The 24,621-nt window shown below is 35.3% G+C and overlaps 1 protein-coding gene across 6 annotated transcripts; it reads left to right on the top strand.

Annotated features, from left to right (window-relative positions):
* The first annotated feature begins 2,394 nt into the window (after positions 1-2,394).
* LOC116151723 (uncharacterized) lies at positions 2,395-23,549 on the top strand. 6 transcript variants are annotated; one of them, XR_010384084.1, is made up of 12 exons: positions 2,395-2,844; positions 4,689-4,808; positions 4,914-5,042; positions 6,287-6,352; positions 7,156-7,219; positions 8,577-8,644; positions 10,607-10,738; positions 12,090-12,197; positions 14,050-14,164; positions 14,542-14,604; positions 16,835-16,919; positions 19,814-23,549. XR_010384084.1 is itself a non-coding variant. In XM_064494267.1 (12 exons), the coding sequence occupies exons 1-2, from the start codon at positions 2,538-2,540 to the stop codon at positions 4,769-4,771; spliced, it is 390 nt and encodes a 129-aa protein (XP_064350337.1). In that variant the 5' UTR covers positions 2,395-2,537; the 3' UTR covers positions 4,772-4,808; positions 4,914-5,042; positions 6,287-6,352; positions 7,156-7,219; positions 8,577-8,644; positions 10,607-10,738; positions 12,090-12,197; positions 14,050-14,164; positions 14,542-14,604; positions 16,835-16,930; positions 23,068-23,549. The 6 variants fall into 6 exon arrangements, 4 of the variants coding, with proteins under 4 accessions (XP_064350337.1, XP_064350336.1, XP_064350339.1 ...); XR_010384083.1 differs by having other exon boundaries at positions 16,835-16,930; XM_064494267.1 differs by having other exon boundaries at positions 16,835-16,930; positions 23,068-23,549.
* The last annotated feature ends 1,072 nt before the right edge of the window (positions 23,550-24,621 follow it).

The raw sequence follows: 24,621 nt of genomic DNA, 5'->3' as shown, positions 1-24,621 counted from the left end.
GCCTATTTCCCTGCCCTGGGAACAAATCTGGGTATCCAACACTTTGGCACATTTTCTTGGTTGTTCTCTGATTGCTAAGAGTCAGGTCATACCCATGCTTTAGCTACAGCGCTAGATGACTGAATTTCTAATGCTATTTCCTTCTTTTGAGCTGCAGTTTCATTAAATTTATGTATTATTTATTGTAGAAGCAAATAAAAGCTTATATTTATAGGTAAATGGCATAAGTTTTAGTGGAAAGTGGAGATCACAATACAAATGTTTAGTTGATATAGATCTTTACTCTAAATAATGACGAAATTTTTTGATAAGTTGCCTTCCTGCTTTCCTTCCCTCTTCTTTCTTTTTGATTGGTATTTTTGGCTCTAAAATTTATTTTTGTGGCAAAATCTTATTTGAATTGATACAGACATGAAGGATACACACACACACATAAATGTCTATATAAATTCTGCTAAATAAATAATCATAAAATCCCTGTTCCTCGAATCAATCCAAAATATTTTAGGAATGCTGCTTTCCTTGGATTAAACTTAATTCTTCTCCTCACTTATTTATTGAGCAGCATTCCTTTGTCATGCAGTGACTATAGCCTTGTTCTTCCTGCAAGTAATTGCGTTTTATAAATTTGTAAGCAACCAGAGTGATTTCAGAATTTGTTAAAGATTTACAAAAAATTGACATGATCTTAACCACATGCTGCTATTGCCAATATGCCCTTTAGAGTGATGTTTTTACTAAAAGCAATGTCTGACTCCTTCACATTCCTACAATAATGGCCTTAATATTATACTACAAAAGATGACATCTTCAAATAAAAAATGTCTAAGTCTATAATAACATTCCATGAATTCACTTATTACACAATATTAACAAACTACTTAAAGAATGATCAAAACCATGTAAGATATTATTTCTCATGTATTGGAAAAAATAATATGATGAAGTAAATTAAATCTAATAGTGCTAAAACATTCAAAGCCTTTCCAATGATAAAAACTTTAAATATAAAATATTCTACATCAAAAATAGTTTCAGAAATGTTATAAATGGTGAGAGGGTTTATATATCATATATAGTTTTCTGTTTATGAATTTGATTATATTATAGCAATGGAACAGTGTAATATTAAATTTTTAAAAATGCAAATCAATTGAAGATATAAATTAACCTCAAATTTGGGTTGTAAATAACTTTATATTTAGCTTTCAGTTTTCTTTGTGTTTTTATATCATTTCAGGAAAGTAATTATCATATATAAGTGTACAAATCTGAGTCTTTAATATGTCTCAATCTCAAGAGTTCTAAAACCCCTCAATTTCCTTCTTTCCTTCCTTCCTTCTTTTCTCCCTTCTTTCCTATTCCTTTACTGGTAATTTTGGGTATAAAAGTTAATTGTTGGCAATAATTTATCAGAACTTTTAATGTGAATGAAGGATGAGAGATATATACATATATACACACACACATATAGTGATGATCCAACTTGGAATAAGTATTCCCATATTTCTATGAAAAATTATGAATGAATTTAACTATAGTATGTTATTCCTTAACATTTTTCAAAATATACAGTATATGTACTTACAACTTTATACTGTGAACTTAATTGTTTAATATCTACCTTCATGCATGGAAGAGTTTTTATGTTATTATAAAGTATACTTTAATAATGTGATAAAGGAGAATTACATGGTGTTAAGAAATTATGTTAATGTAATGGGCTTTATGAATTCACAAATTAGCTGAGCACTGAGAGTGATTGGAATTAGATAGGCAAATCTCTTGAGGGGAGTAGGGGATTGATGTGCAAAAGATTATTTCTAAGAGTGAGAATAGCATGTGTATGGCCCTGTAGCATGAGGGAACATAGTAAGTACGAGGATTGTAAGAAGTATATCTATGGTAATGATCATGAAGGTGAACAAGGAGTGATTTGAGGCAACTAACAAGGGTAAGGCCAAATATATAACAGTCAGCATATTACAGCAGGCTGTCCGGCGAGCCGGCCCTCCGCCCGCGCTGCGGGGTGGGCAAGCCCCCCGCGGGGGTCTCGGGCTGCCAGCCCACTGTCCCGCCTCCCCGCCACCCGCTAGGCGTCGTCCGGGGACGCCCGTCGCCAAGAGAGACCCTCAATCACAAGTCACACCGCCCTTCCCACCCTCCTCGCCGTGCCACGCAACCCCGCCCCCGAACCGCCCTTCCGATCTCCCTGCAGTACCCCTCACCCCTCGCCGGGAAGAACGCAGTGGTTCCAGCAGCCGTGGCGGCTCTTTGAGCCCAAGGGGCGGGAGCGGCAGCCATTGGCGGAGGCCGCTGCCTCTGGCTGTCAATCCCGAGTCCCGGCCCCGCCCCACCGGCGGAGCGTGGCAGGACGCAGCGCCGCGGGGGCTGTCGGGACGGCTCCAAGATGGCCGCGCGCTTGGGGTCCGAACCTGCTGGCGGCCCCGAGCCCCGTTCACTGCCACCGCTGCTGACCAGAGCCGCCGGTCGGCCCGGCGTCTCCGGGGGCTGACCACGCGGGGCGGGAGGCCGCCATGGCGACCCTGGAAAAGCTGGCGAAGGCCTTGGAGTCCCTCAAGTCCTTCCCGTGGCCGCCGCCACCGCCTCAACCCCCTCAACCGGCACCGCCGCCGCCTCAGCCCCCTCAGCCGGCACCGCAGCCTCAACCGCCGCCGCCGCCCTCCCAGGGCCCTCAGCCGGCACTGCGGCCTCAACCGCTACCGCCGCCGCCTCAGCCCCCTCAGCCGGTACCGCCACCGCCTCAGCCCTCTCAGCCGGCACCGCAGCCTCAACCGCCACCGACGCCCGCCCAGCCGTGGGTCAGGAGCCGCTGCACAGACGGTGAGTCCCTGCGGGCCCCTCCCCAGCCCTGCGCGGGTCTCCGTCCCTCTTTCGGCCTCCCCCGAAGGCCCCGAGGTGGTCCGGGCCCCAGGCCTCAGCTTTCCCGGCTGCGAAACTTGGGAAGGAACGGGGCTGTGTTGTGATCCGAGGCCGCGGGTCCTGTTCGGCTTCCTCTGGGCCACTCCAACCCGTCTCCTCATCCGGGCCAGGTGTAACATTTTATCTTCCCTTTTCAAGTGACGGTTTAAAACAGTGTTTCAGATAACTGTCAAAACGCTTTGCATGCAAAACACTAGGTTAACTTAAGGGAAGGAGTAGGAGAGAAGGGGGAAAGGAGTGAAGTTCACCGGTCACTTCTGTGGGGGTGGGTTAGATGGTCACAGTGGTGAACGCTTAACTGCTACATGGCCCCGTGCGCTTACCATCATAGTCGTTACTGTTACTAACCCCGAACAGCACTGGTGTTAAGGAGGCATGACCATGGAACAGGTGCTCATTGAGCTTAATTTTACACAAACAGTAAGATTTCCAAGGAATCAAGACAGGCAGTAAATGCCAGCTGCAGAGGACAGCTTCTGCAGGGTTGGGAAACAGCATGGCATGATCAGAACTTTAGTTTGACTGGCTTGAAATGTAGAGGGAAAGGGAAACTTCACACTGATGAATCAGAGAGGAGATAGCTGTTTTTATTAAACTAAAATGGTTAAATGAGCCTTGTTGGTTAATGATTTGCCTTAGCAATGTGAATTTGGATTCTGCAAGTATTTTATAAGTTCTGTAAGAAGCTTGTTTTAAAATTTCAGAACTCAAGGTATTAGAAGTTCAATTTTTTTATAAGAATTTTTTAAAAAGTATTTATTTAACTCAATTAGAACGGAGTTCCTTTAACATAGGAGACTTTATTATCTCATGTATTAATACCCTCTAGAGGTACACAATGAAAAATGTGATTTATAAACAAACACATACAGACACAAGGAAAACAGAGCATGCAGCTTCAGTAACAGTTTAAGAGAAAAGTCAGAAACAGAAATTTTCCCTGGTCAAAATATCAAAAAAAGCACCTGGGGCTTATATCCCTTAATTGATTTGAGCTCTAAATGGACAAAAACACAATTTTTTTTAAAAACTTGCTAAAAACAAGATTCTTTTTCACGTTGAATAATTTTGAAGTTTAAATACATACCAACAATAGAACTATGAGGGAGGAAAAATATAAAATACTGATTTTTTTTTTTTAATCTCACTGTTAGGTGCATTCTTAAATACATAGGAGAGAACTGTCATGATTTGCGTGACTCGCTTGCAAATAGTTCAACAGTATTAAAAATGATTGAATTTAGGTGGTGGGCATATGGGAATTTATCATCCTATTATACAGTTTTCTGTACTTCTGAGACTTATAATAAAACATTGGAAGGAACCTGTTAGACATAATGCTCTATGTGAAGTAATTTGTTCCCTTTGTGAAATTCTAGGAAGGTTAAAATGCATGTTCATAACATCAAGAAAATCACAAGCATTTAAGATGTAATCAGAACTACCTGAGGATCTGTGAAACTTAGTGAGTTGGTGAATTTTTTAAAATGTCTTAAAACATTTTGTTTTTACAAAGATTACAGGAGTAAGAGAAGATAAATTTTAATCAACTCTTAATATTTTTTTCCTGGTTGATGTGATATAATTAAATGTGGGAAAAAAAGGTAAATTCTAAAAGGAGACACTACCTTGATGGTTTCCTAAGGAGGAAACTCAAGCAGGAGGAAGTTTAATTTAAAAACATAAATTACTGCTCTTTGTAATACATTCTAAGTTGTCATCCTTTTGAATGCCTTCCTTTCCAGACAAGTGTGTTATTCTGGGAGATCATCAGGACTTCTGGGTATTTGGAGGTACTGACCTAACCAGTGGAACTGCTGATTTATAAGAAGTTGTCCAGAATTTTGGAAAACTGATTAGTAGAGGTAAATAATGTTTCCTTGGCAAGTGATGACAGAAAGTGACTTGAGTGAACTTTACTTTGTTTTTAGGCTGATGTACCTAACCATGTATGTTAACAATGATTACAGGCTGGAGACCGAGAAGAACTACCATTTTTGCCAGCTGGAATGCAGAAAAATTTGGACTTCTGGGTTCCACAAATGGGCTGATGTAACTGAGACAGAAAACGTATCTTCTTGGTCAACATGTATCTCAGGGTAATCACAGATATTATTACCAGATATTGTTTTAATTTGGATAAATACTCAGGAAAATATAAGAAATAGAGTTTGTTTTTGCTTTTACATCAGTTTGGCAAAACAAAACAAACAATTACTAAGCACAAAACAATTTTTTCATTATTTTTAAAATATTTTAGTTTCTATTTATATTTGTTTTGTGATAAGTAAGTAAAATCTGTAAGCTCAGAAAATAGTCAAACCTAGGAAGCTGCTTCTGACAAGTGAATTAGCTTATTGAAAATCTGATATAGATCCTTGGCATTAATTTTCAAGTTTTTACAGTTTCCTTGGATTTCTTCTATCTAGGAAAACAACATGCTCTTTTAAGATGATTATACTCTGATTATAGTCTCTCCTTTATGGATTCCATACTAAATTGTAACCATAGGTATATTTTACCATTTACAAAAGTGCCTGATTGGGAAGTATAATACAATGATTTTGTAAATTGAATTACTCTAAAATTTCAAGGATTTATTTTTAATTCAATTATGATTAATTTTCATTTGTCACTGGCTCTTAATGCTTTATTTTAAAGTGTCTTTCATAGGCCCCCTTCTTTCGTCTTCTTCCCTTAGGCTCTCTGTCCAGTAACTCTAAGTTCTTACATGTTCATGGTAGTCTTGTGTATTTTTTTAAAGGCAGGTGCACCAAAAAGCACTTTCCTGTGACTATCCTCTATTTTGTTCATCATTTATGAGTCTAAATTTTATAGAATTGATTTAAAGAATGTCATATCTTTCTTAACATTGTGTCTGGTTTTTAAAATGCTTTCCTTCTGACTCATTTCCGCATACTTTAAAATAATAATATGAATCAAATAAGTATGGGAATAAAATCACAGTTACTTGTATCACATTTGATTCCATTTATATTGCAAAGTCTTATTATTATGTTGGTGTTATGAACATGCATTTCATAATACACTTATTTAGATGAATTAGATCTTATTCATTAAGGTCATTTACTTTTAGAAATATGTAATTTCTTGTCAATACATGTATATAGAAATACATGTGTCTTTCTGTAATTTAAGCAGCTTAAAATACAGATAAAATAAATCCAAGATACAAGATAATATGCCTTTCATTAATTTAAATTCATGTGAGTTAAAAGACAATTTGAATATTGTTTCCCATTTTCTACTAGCTTCTTGATCATATTCAGCAGCACATTTACCTTTACATATAGTTAAGGAATCTTTTTTATTTCTACTGTAGCTCTGTCATAATGGAAACTCTGCAGCAGATTCAGCTGTCATCTGTCCCATGTGGCCAAGTGCAGAGGTGAGAATTCTCATTTGTGGGATGACTACTCACAGCTTTAAATGTTTTTACTGTAACTGCTCTTATAAGGTAGCAAGATAGAGAGAGAGAGAGAAAAACAGAGAGAAGAAAAGAGTTCTCTCTGCATATTCCCATTTGTGTGATGGCATTAGTCTTCTGCTGTATTTTTCTAGAATGTGTGTGCGTGTGTGCATGTATGTGTGAGAGAGAAATGTCTTGTCTTTGTCCTAATAGCCACTCTTCTCTCCCTCTAGTTTTTCTCTATCCTCCCCTCCTTTCTTTTTCTTTTTCATCAATATCTTCTCTTTCAAAAAATTCTTGATAAATCAAATTTCCAACTTCCTCACTTTTAATATGGTAAAGTTACTTGGATCCCCAACGTCAAGGGATCTCGTACTTTAATGTCTTTAAGGATTGCCAGGGACACCTTTTAAAAATACAGATTTCCAAGCCTTACTTTGAGCAGTTCTCTTCCAGTAGATCCAGGGTGAGGCTGAGCATCTCCGAGCCTTCCCCCTTCATATTATGGTGCAGGGGATCAGGGGCAGTTTTCCTCTGGGTCTCCCTGCTGTTGCTATGAAAAGTGGCTACAGCATCACTAATATTTTTCTTTCTTGTTTTAATTGCATTAATATTATCAAGCAGTTAATAGTATTTTCTTAAAATGATGGTCAAAGGCATAGGCATTTGATTTATAATGGTATCTGCAAACCACTCATTTACTGAATTAATTTGTTTGTTTTGCTTGTATTTCCACAATTGTAAATGCTGTGAGTTAAGTGACTGCTTTGCTTCAACTACAGGAGAATGTGAAAACACTCCAGGAGAGAGAGGTTGCATATATCAATGCAGACTCATACACAGAAGGTAAATTTTATTTCAGATTGTCATTAAATAGTATACCAGTATTTAAGTCTATCAACTCCAACTCATAAACTAGGATTATCCTCTTTCTATGAGATGCCTCAATAATACCTCCATTTTTCCATTTTACCAGAGAGAACATTATTATGATTCAAATGAATCAATATGATTCATAACTAAGCTATTGATCCTAATTTCTTTAGTATATTTACCATTTGCCTATCTTGGATTACTACTTAAAACTTTAGTACTTTTGACATTCTTCCTATGGAGCTATTTTTAAAAGTTGGGCTAAAGTATTTCATACAGAATTAGTTCCTGTATGTATTGGAACAACTCTGAAATAATCACCCACTACAGACATCCTTTTTACCCTGACATGTGACATGTGCATCTGTAGGCTTTCATCGTATTATGGTTATTTCTAGGTAAGTGTCACAGGACACATGTTAGTTACTGACATGCTCTAGTCTAAAGTCTTGATATTGAATTGAATGAATGAATAAAAACATGAACATTATGGCCTTACCACTTCCTTTGCCATAGACCCCTTGGTACTGCTGCCGTAATGAGCAATGACCCTGTTACTGCAGGAGCTGCGGCCTTAGCAGCAGAGTCCGCCTCTGCAGTCTCCTATCCCGAGTGTGTGCTGCAGCCTCTCTGGCTCCTGAAGAGTTATTTCCACCTTGTGTTTTAGTTTTAGCCAGACTGTCTGTCTGTCTGTCTATTTATCTACCTACATATCTATTCTAAAATTTTATTTATTTGTTTTTACTGAAGTACATTTGATGTGTAATATTAGTTTCAGGTGTACAGCAAAGTTACTCAGTTATATACATATACATATACATATACATATACATATACATATACATATACATATACATATACATATACTTTTTTTTAGATTCTTTTCCATTATAGGTTATAATAAGATACTGAATAAAATTCCCTGTGCTATACAGTAGGTCCTTGTTTATCTGTTTCATATATAATAGTGTATATCTTATTCCTGAACTCTAACATATCTCTTCCCTTCCCCCTTTCCCCTTGGGTAAACATAGTTTCTTTTCTATATCGTGAGTCTATTTCTGGTTTGTAAATAAGTTCATTTGTATCATTTTTTTGTTTGTTTACATTCCACATATAAGTGATATAATTTGATATTTGCCTTTCTGTCTGACATACTTCACTGAATATGATAATCTGTAGGGTCCACCCTATTTTTAATTCTCCAGGAATGATGCCTTCATATTGAAATCTGTTATATCTTGTTTATAATTAGAAAATAAAGTTAGAATTAAATACAGGTTTGAAGTCCATTTGGAGATATTAAAATACTCTCTTATTTATTTTGCAGGCAATTATACTTTCAGAGTTGACTGTACACCCCTTCTTTTCCAGTTGGTATATAAACTGACAAAAGAGGTATGTAAATAGATCTGTCATAATGTTTTCTGATGAGTAGATAAATCAATAACTTGTTTTCTAAATTACTAATATTTAAACTGGTGACAGACAGCTGATTTGTATAAATAACAAATCAGAACGAGCTTTAATACACTACTTATGTGACATAACTATGAGAACAGTAGTGATAGTCTGTTCTAATAATAGTTCCTAATAATTGTATACATTTGTTAAAATGTGCAGGGTCTATTGTTTCATGGGGCAGAGTCTCTTTGATATAACAGAAAGAATACTGAGCTGGGATGGGGAAGCCTTGGCTGTGAAGATTGCCTTGGCTATTCATTCATTCATTCATTCATTCATTCAGCAAGTATTTATTGTGTGGTTACTATGTATCAGGTCCTATGAAATGAATTCTAGCAGCAACAGTGATAAAAGGACAAGGTTACTGAATCCAAATACTTTGTAATCTAGAGAGGCCACAGACCTGTAAATGAGGACTCATACTTCACTTGAATATTGGATACTATATACAGTGGAGGACAGTTGTGGAAGAGAGAAGCTAAGACCCTTGGGTAGCTGGTGAGGTTGGAAAGCATTAGAAGGTGTTCACAGAAGGATTAGTGGTTAGGCTGTAAAATTGAAGGATGTGAAAGTGGGGAGAAGGTTTCTCCTCAGAGGACACAGGATCTAATAAAGACGTGGATGTGTGAAAGAACATTTCCCGAACTCTGGGTAATGCAATATAACCTAAATGTAAGGTGTTGGTGAAAAAGCTGGTAAGAAACGGGGCCTGAAACATAGGCCTAAATGTTCATAAATCTGGTGATGGAGAAATTAAAGAATCTTTAACAAGGTTGTACATTACCATTTTTTTTTCATTAGAAAAATTACTCTGTATCAGTGCAGTGAATAGGTTAAGCTGTAGTAAGTCTAAAAGCAAAATGGAAATAATTCCACATACTTATTTAGCAGACAGGAATTTATAAATACTAGTTATTGATGTAAAAAGTACTCTGAAAATGCTAATGCACTCTGAATCTCTAAAAATTATGTGATCTACTCATTGAGTATATGTGTGCTTCATTTAAATAACCCCCCATTATAGAATTTAACTGTAGAAACGTTTCTTTCAAGTAGGTATCACTTAGATGACAGTGGGAAGTAGATGTCACATCTCTGTGGTCCTGTTTCCCAATCGCCCTTCATCTTGCCCTGTCCTTTTCACTGTTAGTGTCTTTAACATCTCATCCTCCCAAGTGAGCATCCTCCCATGCCCATCACAAATCCCACCATACTGGGAAGCTTAGGTCCTTGATCCTTTTAATGAAATGTCCCATAAAAACATCTAATCTAAAAGCACACTGTAAAGACAGCCCTTGTTGGGGAATCCTTCTCAGGAGATACATTTACACTCTGTCCTACAGAGGAGGCTCCTGCATTTATAGGAGGGGTAGTAAGAATTTTAGGGCCAAGAAGGAGAAGCTTAGGTCTATCCCCTTTGTACATTTATTTAATAAGTATTAAATGTGTAACTGGTTACCATAGTGACAGGATAACTCAAACATAGATTCTGCTATTAGTGTGTTACCTGTGTAGCCAGGAGAGACTATGATCAAGAATTTTCAAATCCAAGATAGAGATTAAAATCACCAAAGTGAATACAGATAAAAGAGTGGGAAGCAAAAAATAAATATCTTAGTTTATTATTTTACATGTTGGAATTAAACAGCCTGCTTAATGGGCAACTGCATACTTTTTTCCCATTTTACAGCCTCTTTTATGTTAATTTGAATTTAATTTACATGCCACTTTAGATACAATATATTTGTCTTTCAGAGTTTTTGTTTTAGGTAGGTTTTTAACAGTTTAACTGGGAAATTAAAATGTATCTTTAGAAGTTACATTATCAGGATGAACTAATTAATTGTTCAGAAGAGAAGAGTGAGATTTTATAATCTTGTTTGATTTGATTGTCAGTGGAGGAATCAGACATCATTCATCTGTAGAAATGCTATTGGTTGCTGAGGGCTCAATCCCGAACTGGATGATTTGATTTAGAGACATTTGGCCCATTGGCTTCACCACCAATTCATCCATCCCTGAGTGAAGGTGGGAATCCTTCTATTTTCTACAAATGTTCTTTGCTAAACACGTGAGCCTTGTTCCACCTTTGGAGCCTTGCGTAAGTCGGTTTACCTTTCTGCACCTGAATATTCTCATATATAAAATCAGTTTGACCAAGACAATCATTATGAAACTGTGCTCCAGTGCGGTGCCTCATCATCTGGTGCAGGGTCAGGGTGGTGGACACTGAATAGGCAAAGCTCTAGCTTCCACACATGACCCCACCTCTTCCTCAGATGAGTAGTGTCTATTGTATTTCTTTTATATAGAAGAAGGTTCCACTGCTGTATCCTTCCCCCACCCTTAAAAAATTAAGAAACCACTGGACTAGACCATCTCTAAGGTCCCCACTTAGCTCCAAACTTTTCACTACTATATATATATATTTTAAATGAGGTTTACAAGGAGAAGTTGTGGGTGATAATCACAAAAACTGTATTGGAAATCTGAAAGCTTGGGTTCTGCTTCTGATTCAGACCTTTTTAAAAAAAATTTCTTACTTTTAGCAAGTCATTTAACTACTTCTTTGCTTCAATTTTCTGCTCTTTGAGGGCACACAATTAGAGTCTTGAAATAGTCTGTATTCTTCAGGTTTCTAGTAAGTTTTAGAAATATTTGTTAGGGGAGCTAGAACAGACAGGGCTTCCACTGTGCATGCAGCAGTGCAGTTATCTTTTTACCTTTTTAGAATTAGAGATTGAGAAATCATTTCATTTGAAAACAAAATGATTCCATTTATTTTTTATGAAAAGTTTAAAAACCACAGGATTAGATTATAAATTGCCCTTTATTTCTGAAATTTAATATATTTATTTATACAGATTAAGTGGTACAATGAAGACTGCAGTACAGAATTTCTTTCTCTTATAATATAGTGTGTTATAGTTTTCTTTGCTTCATGAAGGAGCTGTATGAAGCTTGTTAATAACAACACAGTATATCTTTGATAGAGTTCAACTTTTCTTCTTTTTTCCTTTTTCTTCTTAGTGTTTCCAAATTTGGATAATTGTGGTCTCTGACTTTTTTCCAGTTAAATTTTTGAAATATACTTTTATTTTTTACATTCTACAATCACTTTTGACTTTTGGAATTAATATAAGATAGAGACAGGTAGGCAGACAAAACCAAACACTAAATGATAGTATTTTCTTTTAGGAAGTTAAATTTTGGTTATAATTATGCCAGGGGGAAAAAAAAAAACTTCCTAAGACAGTGGAAACTACTGACAACTTTAAAAACTACGTCAGTTTATGCGAGTCATGCCTCCTTTCACAAGCATGTCGTTATTAACTGGAAGTTTGTTGGCTGTGATTTATTCTGTGTTCCTATTTTACAGGTTTATTTAATGCTTTTGGTGAAAATCATGACAGCCACATAGATTTTAAGGAGATATCCTGTGGGTTATCAGCTTGTTGCAGAGGACCTCTGGCTGAAAGACAGAAATGTAAGTGAGTTAAACATCACAAAATTTGGAAGCTATATACAGAGAAAAAAATTAGCATCCATTCATGAAAAAAAATCAACTGATTAAGGCCTGAATTCTCATCCCTTTGGCAAATAGCAATCTCTTGCTCAGGTTTTACTGAGGTCAGTGTAAAGGTTCAATCATCTGTTCTTTTTTACTGTGGAGTAATTTAAGATCTTTGTTATTAATAATGGTTGATTTTCCAGGTGAATGTACAATTCATGATAAATGAACTACATCAGTCATGATGTGTTTTAAAATGTTAAGCATATAGAAAATATTTTCTGGTAGTCTATATAGAAAATTTGTCGTGCTTAACTTGAATTCCAACTTATTTTCTATCACTGTGTATATTGATATTTTATTAGCAAAATTAAATTTATGATAAAACAATTTTATTAAATAGTAAATTTATCTTTTAAACCTAGCTAAAATATTATAGCATAACTTATAAGCATATTACATTAATAAATCTTAACCATATTTGGTTAGGAAAATGCAGCAGTTTACATTTAATTGGAACCTAATTCTTATATATTCACTAGGGTCATTATCACTGCATCTTTCTAAAATACAGCTTCACAAATACTGCATATTTTGGGTATGATACTTAATAGTTCAATATTCTTTAGTAATGTTGCACTGTGATGCACTCAGTTATTTAATAGCATAATTAATACACGGCTGTGTGAAGTAGATAATTATTTAATCTTAAAAATTTAGATTTCTTTTATCTTCCCTGATAGTATACCATTACTCTAACCTGGCTTTGTGATAGATTATTTGTTCACATTAAAGTTCTGATATTAAAGAGGCTGAAGTCTTTGTTTCTCAATTGAGGTTAATTATTGTCTTAAACTTTTTTTTAATTTATTTTTTGCCAGTGGACTAGTGGAAGTTAACCAAATAGACTAGCAATTTTGCTGATAAGATGTTAATTAGCAAAGTGCTGATATTTCGGATTTTTAGCTTGTTGTATATAAGCTTCATTGAAGATTTGAAATTGTTCTTAGGCAAAAATATTGGGTGCACATTAATTACACTGGAGAGGCAAAATCTTTATACAGTCATCTCTCATTATCTGCTGAGGATTGGTTCTGAGACCCCCTCAGATACCAAATCCATGGATGCTCAAGTCCTTATGTAAAATGGCATAGTATTTGCATATAATCTATGCACATCCTCCTGTATACTTTAAATCATCTCTAGGTTACTTGTAATACCTAATACAATGTAATTATTTGTAAATACAATGTAAATGATATGTAAATAGTTGTCAGTGAATAGCAAATTCAAGTTTTGCTTTTGAGAACTTTCTGGGAAAATTTATATATATATATATATATATTTGATCTATTGTTTATACCTGTGAATGCAGAACCAGTGGATACAGGGGGCTGACTGTACCAGCTTTTTTTGATTCTTAATGTAGATGGAATACTTTCAGCATTGTAAGAATCAACTCTGAAGTGATCAGTTTTAAATATTAGAAATTAATTTAAAAGCTTGAATTACCTTCTCAAAATCTGTGAGATATTGTATAGTAACTTGGCCCTTCTTTTTCAGTTTGCAAGAAATTTAAATTTAGATTTAGGTGAAGGATAGGGTTCTCTAAGCTGGCTAATAATATAAGGAGAGAGACTTGTGAAGTGTACAGGAATTCCTACAAGTTCAAAGGAGTTTAAGGACACAGTGTCCTCCAAATAAGAACTTAATCCAGAATGTAGTTGTTTGAGGAACTAAGTAATTTTACTAGGGCAGCTTGTAATAAAATGTATTATACTTCAGAATATGAAAGTAATTTCCCTCCATAAGAGTTTCTTTTCTTTAGTTTGCTTCAAGGTATTTGATGTTGACCGTGATGGAGTTCTCTCTAGGGTTGACCTGAGAGACACGTGGTTGCACATTTAGAGGTCTGGAAGGACAAATGCACCGATGATACCCTGGTAAAGTCTGATTGTATACATCTTCTTGCATGTAAAATTCCAACAGGAACATAGAGTGAAGAATTTTTTAAAAGAGGTTGAGAAAAAGTTTTCTTACTTCTTCTAGGTTCTATATTATGCTACTCAAAATATTCATAGCCAAAGATGAAAAATTGGGAAGAGAATTTGCCTTAGAAAATTTAATAAACTGAATGTATTATGTAAAAAAAAATGAAACCACTGGAAAATTGTCATAAATTTTTAAGGCAAACAAGCAATCTATTTCTGTAATTAAAAAAAAAAAAAGTTGCCCGAAAATACTTTATACTTCAGCTACTGGCTAATAAAAATGATACCTTCTCTTTCCTAACTACTGATTTGGGTTTCTGGTTTTAAAGGAATTACATGTGGATCTATCCTACATTGTAGAAGACACATAGAATGCGCATGATACCACAAAGGTGAGTCCAGCAGAAACTAATTTATTCTTTTATAAAAATACATTATATTCTGAATTGGTATACATACCTTACATATACATACTTGAATCTCTTCTACATCATCCCTGCTAAATGCTTATTTGAACCTGTGGTTACAATACCTCCAAGTTGTCCCTAAAGAAAGCCCATTCCACCTTTAAACAACTCCATTAAGTGTTATTTACATAAAAACATTATATTTTATAAGCTAGGCATTTTATAAAATTTAAGTAGAGACAGCCCTTGACATCTGTAGTTTATAATCTTTACTTCTCCCATTTTAATACATTATGGTAAGACAAAACTTATATTGAGCAAAAGAAGCCACAGAATAAAAGAACACGTTGTACAATTCAATTTATATGAAGTTCTAGAACAGAGACAGAACTACTGTTAATAAGTGTTACAATAGTGATTTTGGAGATGGGTGATTTAACTGGGAAGGACCATAGGATATTTGTGATGATGTAAATTATTTTTTTATCTCAATATAGGTGGTGTATATAGATTTAAAAATTTTTTTTTCAATAATATTGGTGAGGGTCTGTCCTAAGTTCTTTAATAGCAGCCAGAATAAGTGTATAATAGCAGAAACAAGCATGTACTTTACAAAGAATAAAGCTTTGAATATTTTTAGTTTCACAACTTTTATTGAAGATATTATAATAGGTTTGCCTTAATGTCTATGTATCCATGTGAAACTGAAGATAATCCATATATGTGAGACACATATGAGTTAATTTGACCCTTTCTATTCAAATGTTGACATGTACCAAGTAGCAGATGGTAGGATGTAGACCATAGTGGTCTTATACAGGCTTAGAAAAATAAGGAACATTTTTTTTTCAATCACAAATCCAGAAAAAATCATCATAGTATTATTAACTGACACTTAATAGAAATAAATAATAGAAATTAACTTTTCAGGGCTTGATCTTTGTTTGGGAATCCAGATAACCGTCTTCATTTACTTTTCTGCCCAAAACTAAGGTAGCCATTTCTATTTGGTATATATGAAAACAGAAACATAGGAAAGTTTCTTTTAGGAAATACCTTATGTAGAGATACAATTTCCATCGCCTTTTTTCTGGGTATTTGATAAGTATGGAGGTTATCATTGCTGTCTATTTTTATGTAAGACCGAGTTTCTTCTTATGGCTGTACTTTTTGAACATTAAAAGAAGATCATTTAGCTGCTCCATCTCCGTGTAACCATAATAATGAAATGGTAAAAATTTAGAATAGAATTTGGACCTTTCAACCAAACCTATTACCCATATTCACTGGTGACTAGACTGTGACAATATTACCCATTATTTTGTACCATTACATTGGTATTAATATACTTTTATGGAAGTTGCATCATGAAAGCCAATACTTACCATCACACTGATTTAAAATCTTTTCTTATAATAAATGGTATTATATATTGAATGAATACATGAATATCATTAATAATAAATATTATTAAATATCATTAAATAATAAATCATTAGATAATAAAAATATAATTAAGTAATAAAAGCTAAGAACATTATTATTCATCTAGGATTGTTAAGGTGATTGTTCAAAACATGAAGTAAGAAGCATTTGGTTATATTTTTGCCTGCCAAGAAATATTGTCTACTGTATATAAATGTAATTTTTGGTACACTATGACACCAAAAAAAAAATACCACTTTACTCAACTTGTGAAAGAAATGTTAAATTTTATTTTGAGGAAATGTTAATATAGATACTCATTTATTATATATATTTAGTTCTTTTAAATCTCTTAAGAAGTCTAATGATATTTCCTGGTGTTTTAAAGAAGATCTTAGAAAATTATCAGGGTCAATGGGCATAATCCAGAGAGTTTGGAAAGATGCTTTCAAAGTTAGTAAATAGTCCTTTTTCTCTACCCAGAACCTTTTGTGGGTTCTGTTAGTAAACTTCACCTTGAACCAGAAGATACTGTGAGTTATTTCCCAGGTCTTACTGGAGGAAGATTTTTGGTGATAAATTGCCCACGTTATGACTCACTACTTCAGAGTTTGGTTACTTTTGAACTTATTCTTGCTGGCCTACTTTTAGATGAACACATAGCATCTACATTAAATCATTAGTTTTCTTTCAGACAAATGACCATTGCAAGTTTAATAAAACAGATTTTATTCAAATAATATAAGAAGATGAAGATTTAAGATATTCTTAAACATTGTTTCTCTTTCAGAATGGCCATCTTAACTCTAGAGGAATATCAGATCTGGAGTGTGAAAAATGTTCTTGCCAATGAGTTTTTGAATCTACTTTTCCAGGTATTTTTAAGGTAGGTGACAGAGACCGAGGGCAGTGATACCAGTAGTTCTACATCTTTTCCATTATGTAGTAGTTAGACAACTAGACTACAAAACCATATATTGTCAAAAGAACTGCATTAACCTGTACACCACCTGCAGATTGTAAGTTAGAGCGTGCGTGCTTCTCAGAGTCACAATATGCATGATAGGAAAGTAGAGTATAGCTGATAATGTTTATCTTAATAACTCATGATAGAGCAGATTGTAAACACATAGAAAAGAATTTAAAATGTAAAAGCCATTATAATTTGCTATTTTTCTTTACTTTGTTTTTTTAAGACCCTTCCTAACAAGTAAGGCAGTGTGGACAGAGACATAGATCATAAGTCGGCAGCTGTAAATTTTTCACAAAGTATACAATCTTTCCAGTTAGGAGGTTATTTTAGATGCAAAGCTGTTTCTTAATTTTCTTTTTTTTTTTTCTTTTTTTTAATTTAATTCTTTAGAAGGCCCAAAAAAGATTGAAGGAGAAAGGAGGAAAGAAAAGCTGTCAGGGGTGAACATGAAATCATAAAACTTGCCAGATTTTAACTATTTTCCCAGTTAAAGTAGTTCTCTTTGCTCCAATTTAAAGAAACAACTTATAGTTTCCCATTTTTCATAGTTCTTCATAAATATATGTTGATTTAATAGTATTTTACAGGGTGTGAGTAGGGACAGACTGGAAGTTCAAGATTTGTAAATACTGACAGGTATATATAGACTAGATAAACAATTTTATACTGTATAGCACAGGGAAATATATTCAAGATTTTGTAGTAGCTCATGGGGAAAAAGTATGAAAACAAATATATGTATATTCATAAAGTACTGAAAAATTGTGCTGTACACCAGAAATTGACACAACATTGTAAACGGACTATAACTCAGTAAAAAATAAAAATAAGATAAAACTGTTAGAACACTATAAAAAAAGTAGTATTTTAGATTTTTCTTATTTTATTCTCCTTTTCTTATAAAAGCATCCCTATGAAGATCAATAAGGCTTGATATCTTTATATCTATCATGATCCTCCATTGTAAATACAGAGTAACCTGCCTGTGACACAGCTATGTTAGAATAAATGAAAACTGAACTCTTCCTGACAGCTAATAATTAATGTATATTTAAAGCATATGAAATCTGATAAGCCTATGATACCCATTTAAATCAATCAGTTGCTCCACTGTCAGTTATCAGCGAGGATCTAAGTTGATGTCTTTATAAAATATAAATAGATATAAAAATAATATAAACCTACTATAAACAGAAATGACTTGCTTAGTAATACGAAAATTGATCAGCTATTTTTATCTCATTTAAAATGATGTCCTCAATGACTTTAAGTTATCATTAATTATATAAACATTTTGACCACTTAAGTTTGTGTCTGAGTCACCTTGCAGATCTTACATAGCAAAGCATTTTGAACTTTTATATTGCCTTTCCTATTTTCTCATGTTTATCAGGGACTTGCATAGGCACTATTTTTTCTAGGACTCTATAAACAGATGTATGCCTGAGATTTTCTTTTGTGTCTGTGTTTCTAGCATTATATTACTAACAAATTTTTTTGTTTGTTATCAATCTAATTTTTTTTCTTGGTAGATATAGTCCTTTCAGCCCTTTCAAATATATATATATGTAGTCAGTTTACCATTTTGTGTCAATTTCTGGTGTACAGCACAAAGCTTCAGTCATACATGAACATACATATATTCATTTTCATACTCTTTTTCACCATAATTTACTACAAAACAGTATTGGATATAGTTCCCTGTGCTACACAGTATGAACTTGTTTATAAATTGGGAGTTTGAGATTTGCATGTACTAAATATTAACATTACATTTTATGATGCTTACTTTATCCCATATTCAGACATGCTTTTAAAACTTAATTTTCACTTAATATATAAGTAATCTGACTTACTCTAAATTATTTTATTTTCTGTCTGTTTCTAAAATAGAATTAGCTAGTAAATTCAGTGATAAATGCTTGAATTATACTTTTATTTTATTTGCCAAGATCCCACTCCTGGCTGACCATTTTGGGTATTTAAGTATAAAGTAAGTAAATGTCAGTAGAATTAGGAAACCATTCCTGTGGTAATATTATTTTCAGTCCTTTCAAATAAGCTCAGTGCCCAATATTTTGCAGAGGAAGCATTCTACACATGATCAGGATTTCTATCTTGTACGTTTGTCAGAAAGCTTCAAATGTTAAACAGTTTGATAGACAGAATAGTGCACCTCACTGACCCCTACCTATATCCATGCTCTAATCCTGAAATCTGTGAGTATGTTATTTTACATGGCAAAGGGGATTTTGCAGATGTATCAGGTTATGGACTCTGAGACAGGGAGATTATCCTGGATTATCTACATGGGCCTAGTCTAACAACAGGGGTCCTTAAAAATTGAAAAGCTTTCCCAGCTGTGGTCAGAAAGATATGACTTTGGAAGAAGGATTAGAAAGCTATAAAGCTGTTAGCTTTGAAGATAGAGGAAGGGCCATGGGTAAAGAAATGTGGGTGAACTCTAGAAGCTGGAAAAGACAAGGAAATATATTCTTCCTTTGACCTACAGAAGGGCATACAGACCTGCTGACATCTTGATTTTTAGCCAAGTGATACCTGTTCCTGACTTGACCTACAGAACCATAAAATAATAAGTTTGTGTTGCTTTAAGCTGCAAAATTTGTGATAATTTGTTACAGCAGTGATAAAAATAAGTATAGGGGAAGTAATCCAACTTTATGTATTGGAGGGCTCAGCATTTTAAATATGTCAGTTCCCCTTCAACTGAATCAAAGATTTACATGTGCACATCAAAATCCCCAAAAGTTAATTGTTGTTACTGTTTTTTTGTAGAACTTGACAAGCTGATTCTAAATACATAGAGAAGCGTGAAGGGCCAACAATAGCCAAGATGATATTAAAGAACAATATTAAAGGACTTATTATAAAACAATATTAAGTCTATGTGATAACTACCTAAAGTTAGACATATAGACCAATGGAACAGTATTGAATTAAACCCTGTGCCATACATGAACAGTAATTTTAGATAGATTATAAATCTAACAAATTTGAAACATAAAGCAAAGCATCTGGGGGAGGGTAAAGCTCAGGTGGAATGTGTGCTTAGCATGCATAAGTTCTTGGGTTCAACTCCCAGTACCTCCATTAAAATAAATAACCTAATCCCCCACCAAAATAAACATCTAGAAAATGATTTAGGAGATATTTTAATGACTTTGAAGTGGCAAAGAGTTCTTAAACAGGACACAGCACTAAACATAAAAGAAGAGTTTTAAGTTGGACTTCAGTAAAATTAAGAATTATTTTTATCAAGAGATACCATTAAGAAAGTGAAAAGCTAAGCCACATGGTGGGAAAATATATTTGCTATACCTATATCCAACAAAAGACTTGTATCTAGGGCATATAAAGAACAAAAACCAGTGGAGAAAAAGCAGAACCTCAATATTAAAACGTGCAAAAAAATTGAACAGGTGCTTCAAAAAAAAAATCCAAATAAGCTATGGAAAGAGGCTGACCTCTTTAGTAATAATGGAAATATGTACTAAAACCACACTTGGAACACCATTAGACATCCACTACAATAGTTAGTTGTTAAGTGATATGAAGCATTGGTGAGGGCAACAAGCAATGGGGACTCTTACACATGGTCAATGGGAATATAAATTCTTACAAATACTTTGGAAATAGGCTTTTTGAATGAAAGTTATATATGTATATGTGTGTATATATATGTACACACACACACATACACATACATACACGCACACACACCCTATTACCAAGGGTAACCCATGTGTGTACCCTTCAGAAACTTCTACATCTGAGCAACAAAGGACATCCAGAAAATTCTCATAATCACTATTTCTTATAGCCCCAAATAGAAAATGACCCAAACACCTGTCAACAATAAATACATAACCATAAGTGGTGGCACATGCATACAAGTTGTATACTTTAAAGCAATAAAAATAAATATACTAGTTTACAGAAAACACTAGTGGATGAATCTTACATAATTTTGAGTGGAAAGTACGGGACCAAAAATTTCAAAAGCAAAAAAGCCAATCCATGGTGGCTGAATTTAGGATGGTGAGTCCATCAAAGGTGTGCCGTAGTATCTGGGAAAAATCCCAAAGCGGAACAGCAATGTTCTGTTTCTTGACTGGATGAAGGTTACATAGATGTGTTTACTTTGTGAAAAATCACTGAGCTGCATACTTAAGATGTGTTCACATTTAAGCATGTATATTATAGTTGCATTTTTTTAAAAAATGTTAGCTTGCAAAAAAAGATACCCAAAGCCTAAGTATTTATCAGTAGGAGAATGGATAAAACAAATGATAGTATATTCAAACAATGGAATACTATTTAACAATAAAAAAGAATCAACTACTGATACAAGGATGAACCTCAAAAGCCTAATTTATACATTTCATTGTCAGGTAAATTTTAACTCAAAAGGTAAACAAAACTATAAACAGGCATGTGCCCTGGGGGAGGGGTGCTGTAGTCTTTGTCTCATCAGACCTGTGCCATTACTGGCACATCTCGCAAGAAGAGAGGCAGAGCTCAGCCACAGCTACCATCTCCTGTTCATAGTGCCTGGGCGGGGGCAGGGCTGAGACCTGAAACTGCATGTGGGCTCTCCACAACCTCCTAGGCAGGACTGAGACTTGTTTATAGCCCGAGGTAGGGAGGATCTTTCTATCCTGACACCTCAGAGAACTTGTGCTGCCAAGAGAAACAAGGAGCTCAGATTTGGCACAGAGTGTAGGCAGGGCTGTTCCATGGTCTTCCCCGAGCCCACCTACAGACCGCTTACCTGAGGCAGAGCAGGCAGCTGCACAGAGCAGCAGAGTTCCAGCACCAGGAGAGGGCAGGTGGGCAGCCACCCACCTTCCTGGCAGGAAGACAGCACTTGACCACGGTGCTGGGATGGGGTGTGATCTGCCCACCTGCCTCCCCCTGAGCACAGCATCTGACTGTGGCATCAGGAGGGGGAGTGAGCTGCCCGCCCACCGGGTAAGAGCTCAGCTCCTGACCTAGTGTTAGGATGGGGCACAATCTGCTAGCCAACAGCCACTGAGAGCAGCACAGATGAGGGCGTCAACAGAAGGCCTATGAAACAGCAAGCTGAGTTCACGAAGCAGGGCAAAGAAACAAAGACCTGTCAATAAAATCATTAAGGGCACACCATCTCCAGGTTAAGTACATAACTGATACTCCTTAAGCCACGGTGCCAGAGAGATATGAGCAATGTGAAGAAGCAGAGAAACCACTCCCAATTAAAAGATCAAGAGAAATCCCCTGAAAGCATGATCAAGGAAATAGACATTGATGGCCTACTAGATCAAGGTTTCAAAAAAAGAGTGATCAAAGTACTGAAGGAACTAAAAAAAATAGGGTTTAGGGATATAAAATATGTCAAAAATGAAATAGAAACTATAGAGAAGAACCAAGTAGAATTAGTAAACTCATTGGCTGAGATGAGAGCTGACCTAAAGGCTGTGCAAAGCAGACTAGAAAATACAGAAGAACAAATATGTGATCTAGAAGACAGGACAACAGAAAACACCCAATCAGAACAGCTGAGAGAAAAACAAATAAAAAACAATGAAAACAATATACGGGACCTATGGGGTAATATAAAGTGTGCCAATCTATGCATAATAGGAGTTCCAGAAGGGGAAGAAAGAACAAAGGGGATTGAAAAGGTATGGGAAAGACTCATGACTGAAAACTTCCCAAACCTAAAGAAGGAATCATATCGAAGCACAGGAGGCTCAGAGGGTCCCAAAAAATAAGAACCCAAACAGACCCACACCAAGGCACATCCTAATCAAGATAGCCAGAGTCAAGGATAAAGAAATGATCCTAAAGGAAGCAAGAGAAAAACAAAAAGTGAGTTACAAGGGAACCCCCATAAGGTTTTCAGCTGATATCTCTACACTGTTTACAACAGCTAAGACATGGAAACAGCCTAAAATGTCCTTCAACAGATGACTGGATAAAGATGTGGGATATTTATATGATGGGATACTATTCAGCCACAAAAACTGACAACATAATGCCATTTGCAGAGACATGGATGCTCCTGGAGAATGTTATTCTAGGTTGAGCAGAACAGAAAGAGGAATACCATATGAGATCACTCATGTGTGGAATCTTAAATATATGCAAGATCTTGTGGTAACTCACAGCAAAAAAAAAAAAATGTGACAATGAATATATGAACATTCATGTATAACTGAAAAATTGTGCTCTACAGTGGAATTTGTCATAACATTGTAAAATGAATATTACCTAATAAAAAGTGTTTAAAAATAAGTAAAATAAAATATAACCTTTAAAATACTGTATAATGAGAGGTGTGATATTCTAGCATCTGTTCTAAGAAGTACGTTAGACACACATAAGAATAGCCAGTGGTCAGAAAGAACACATGTTATCAGCTACCACCCCATGCAAATTAATGGCACTTAGTAGATATTCATATATGTGTGTACATATATAAAATATGTATTAGTATATATGTAAATCAAATAAAATAATTATATTATAATCTAATGTAAAATCATATCAGCAAGCGCACTGTGCTGACATAAAAGATGCACAGTTACTATAAGGCCTCTCCCCTTATTTACTATCAGTGTCAGAAAGTCTCTTGGAATAAGTTAGCAGAATTAAAAAGTCTAAAAAGACACAAGAACGCACTCTGTTAAAGAAAATAAACCAAAAGAAAAAAACAAATGAATGGACAATGAAGATCCTACAGATAAAAATGCCAATTTTTATGGGAAATAGCCTTAAAATAAAAAATAAGGAGATTATATTCTAATTTCACCTTTTGAATAAAGATATACAAAATTTAGCTGAATACTTTCATATTTTGCACTTATGAAGAAAACATGTATTTGCAATGAAAAAGCAGATATTATCCTGCCTTTTGAGTATTCTAAAGTTTTAGGTTTGAATATATTTCATCTTAAATGGTCTTAAGCACTATGCAGTGGTTGGTGTTTTAAAAATACCACTGTGTGTGGAACTTCTAAAAGTGATTCAAAAAAATTTATATTTTTGTAATGATTTAGTAAAGGCCTGGATATTATTTTTAACAAGACTACTCACCATGGAAAGCTGCAAGATTTTTTCAATGAGTTTATATTCACACATGTTTAAGATTGTCACTATATTATGAGAAAACGTCAACCGTGGCAGTATTTTGACTTGAAAACGAGGTAAGCTGAGAATCATATTTTAAGTATAAAATAAATGATTGCATTCCTTTAAAGACAAGAAATTAAAAGCATAATAAACTCTGACTTTGACACACTTAAAATGTAAAAATTAACATAATGTGATTTTACACACTTCTCTTTAACTCTTTCAGTACTTCCTCAGCCCCTTTCCCAGTACACCCGCGTCCCCGCTCCTGACCCTTGGTGTACACACCTCCTTTCACACGGGGGAGCGGGGACCCGGGCGGTGAGGACCGGGGGCGCGGACACTCACCCGCTCCCGGCGGGCAAGGAGAATAGTCGAAGCGGGCCCGCCAGCGCACCCGTCCCCTCCTGCCCAGCCGGCCGGGGCCTCAGCTCGGTCAGGTCCACACACACCCCGGCAGGAAGAGGGCT

The sequence above is a fragment of the Camelus dromedarius genome, chromosome 15 (genome assembly GCF_036321535.1).
Source record: "Camelus dromedarius isolate mCamDro1 chromosome 15, mCamDro1.pat, whole genome shotgun sequence".
Lineage (NCBI taxonomy): Eukaryota > Metazoa > Chordata > Mammalia > Artiodactyla > Camelidae > Camelus > Camelus dromedarius.
This window is presented reverse-complemented; position numbering and strand designations above follow the sequence as displayed.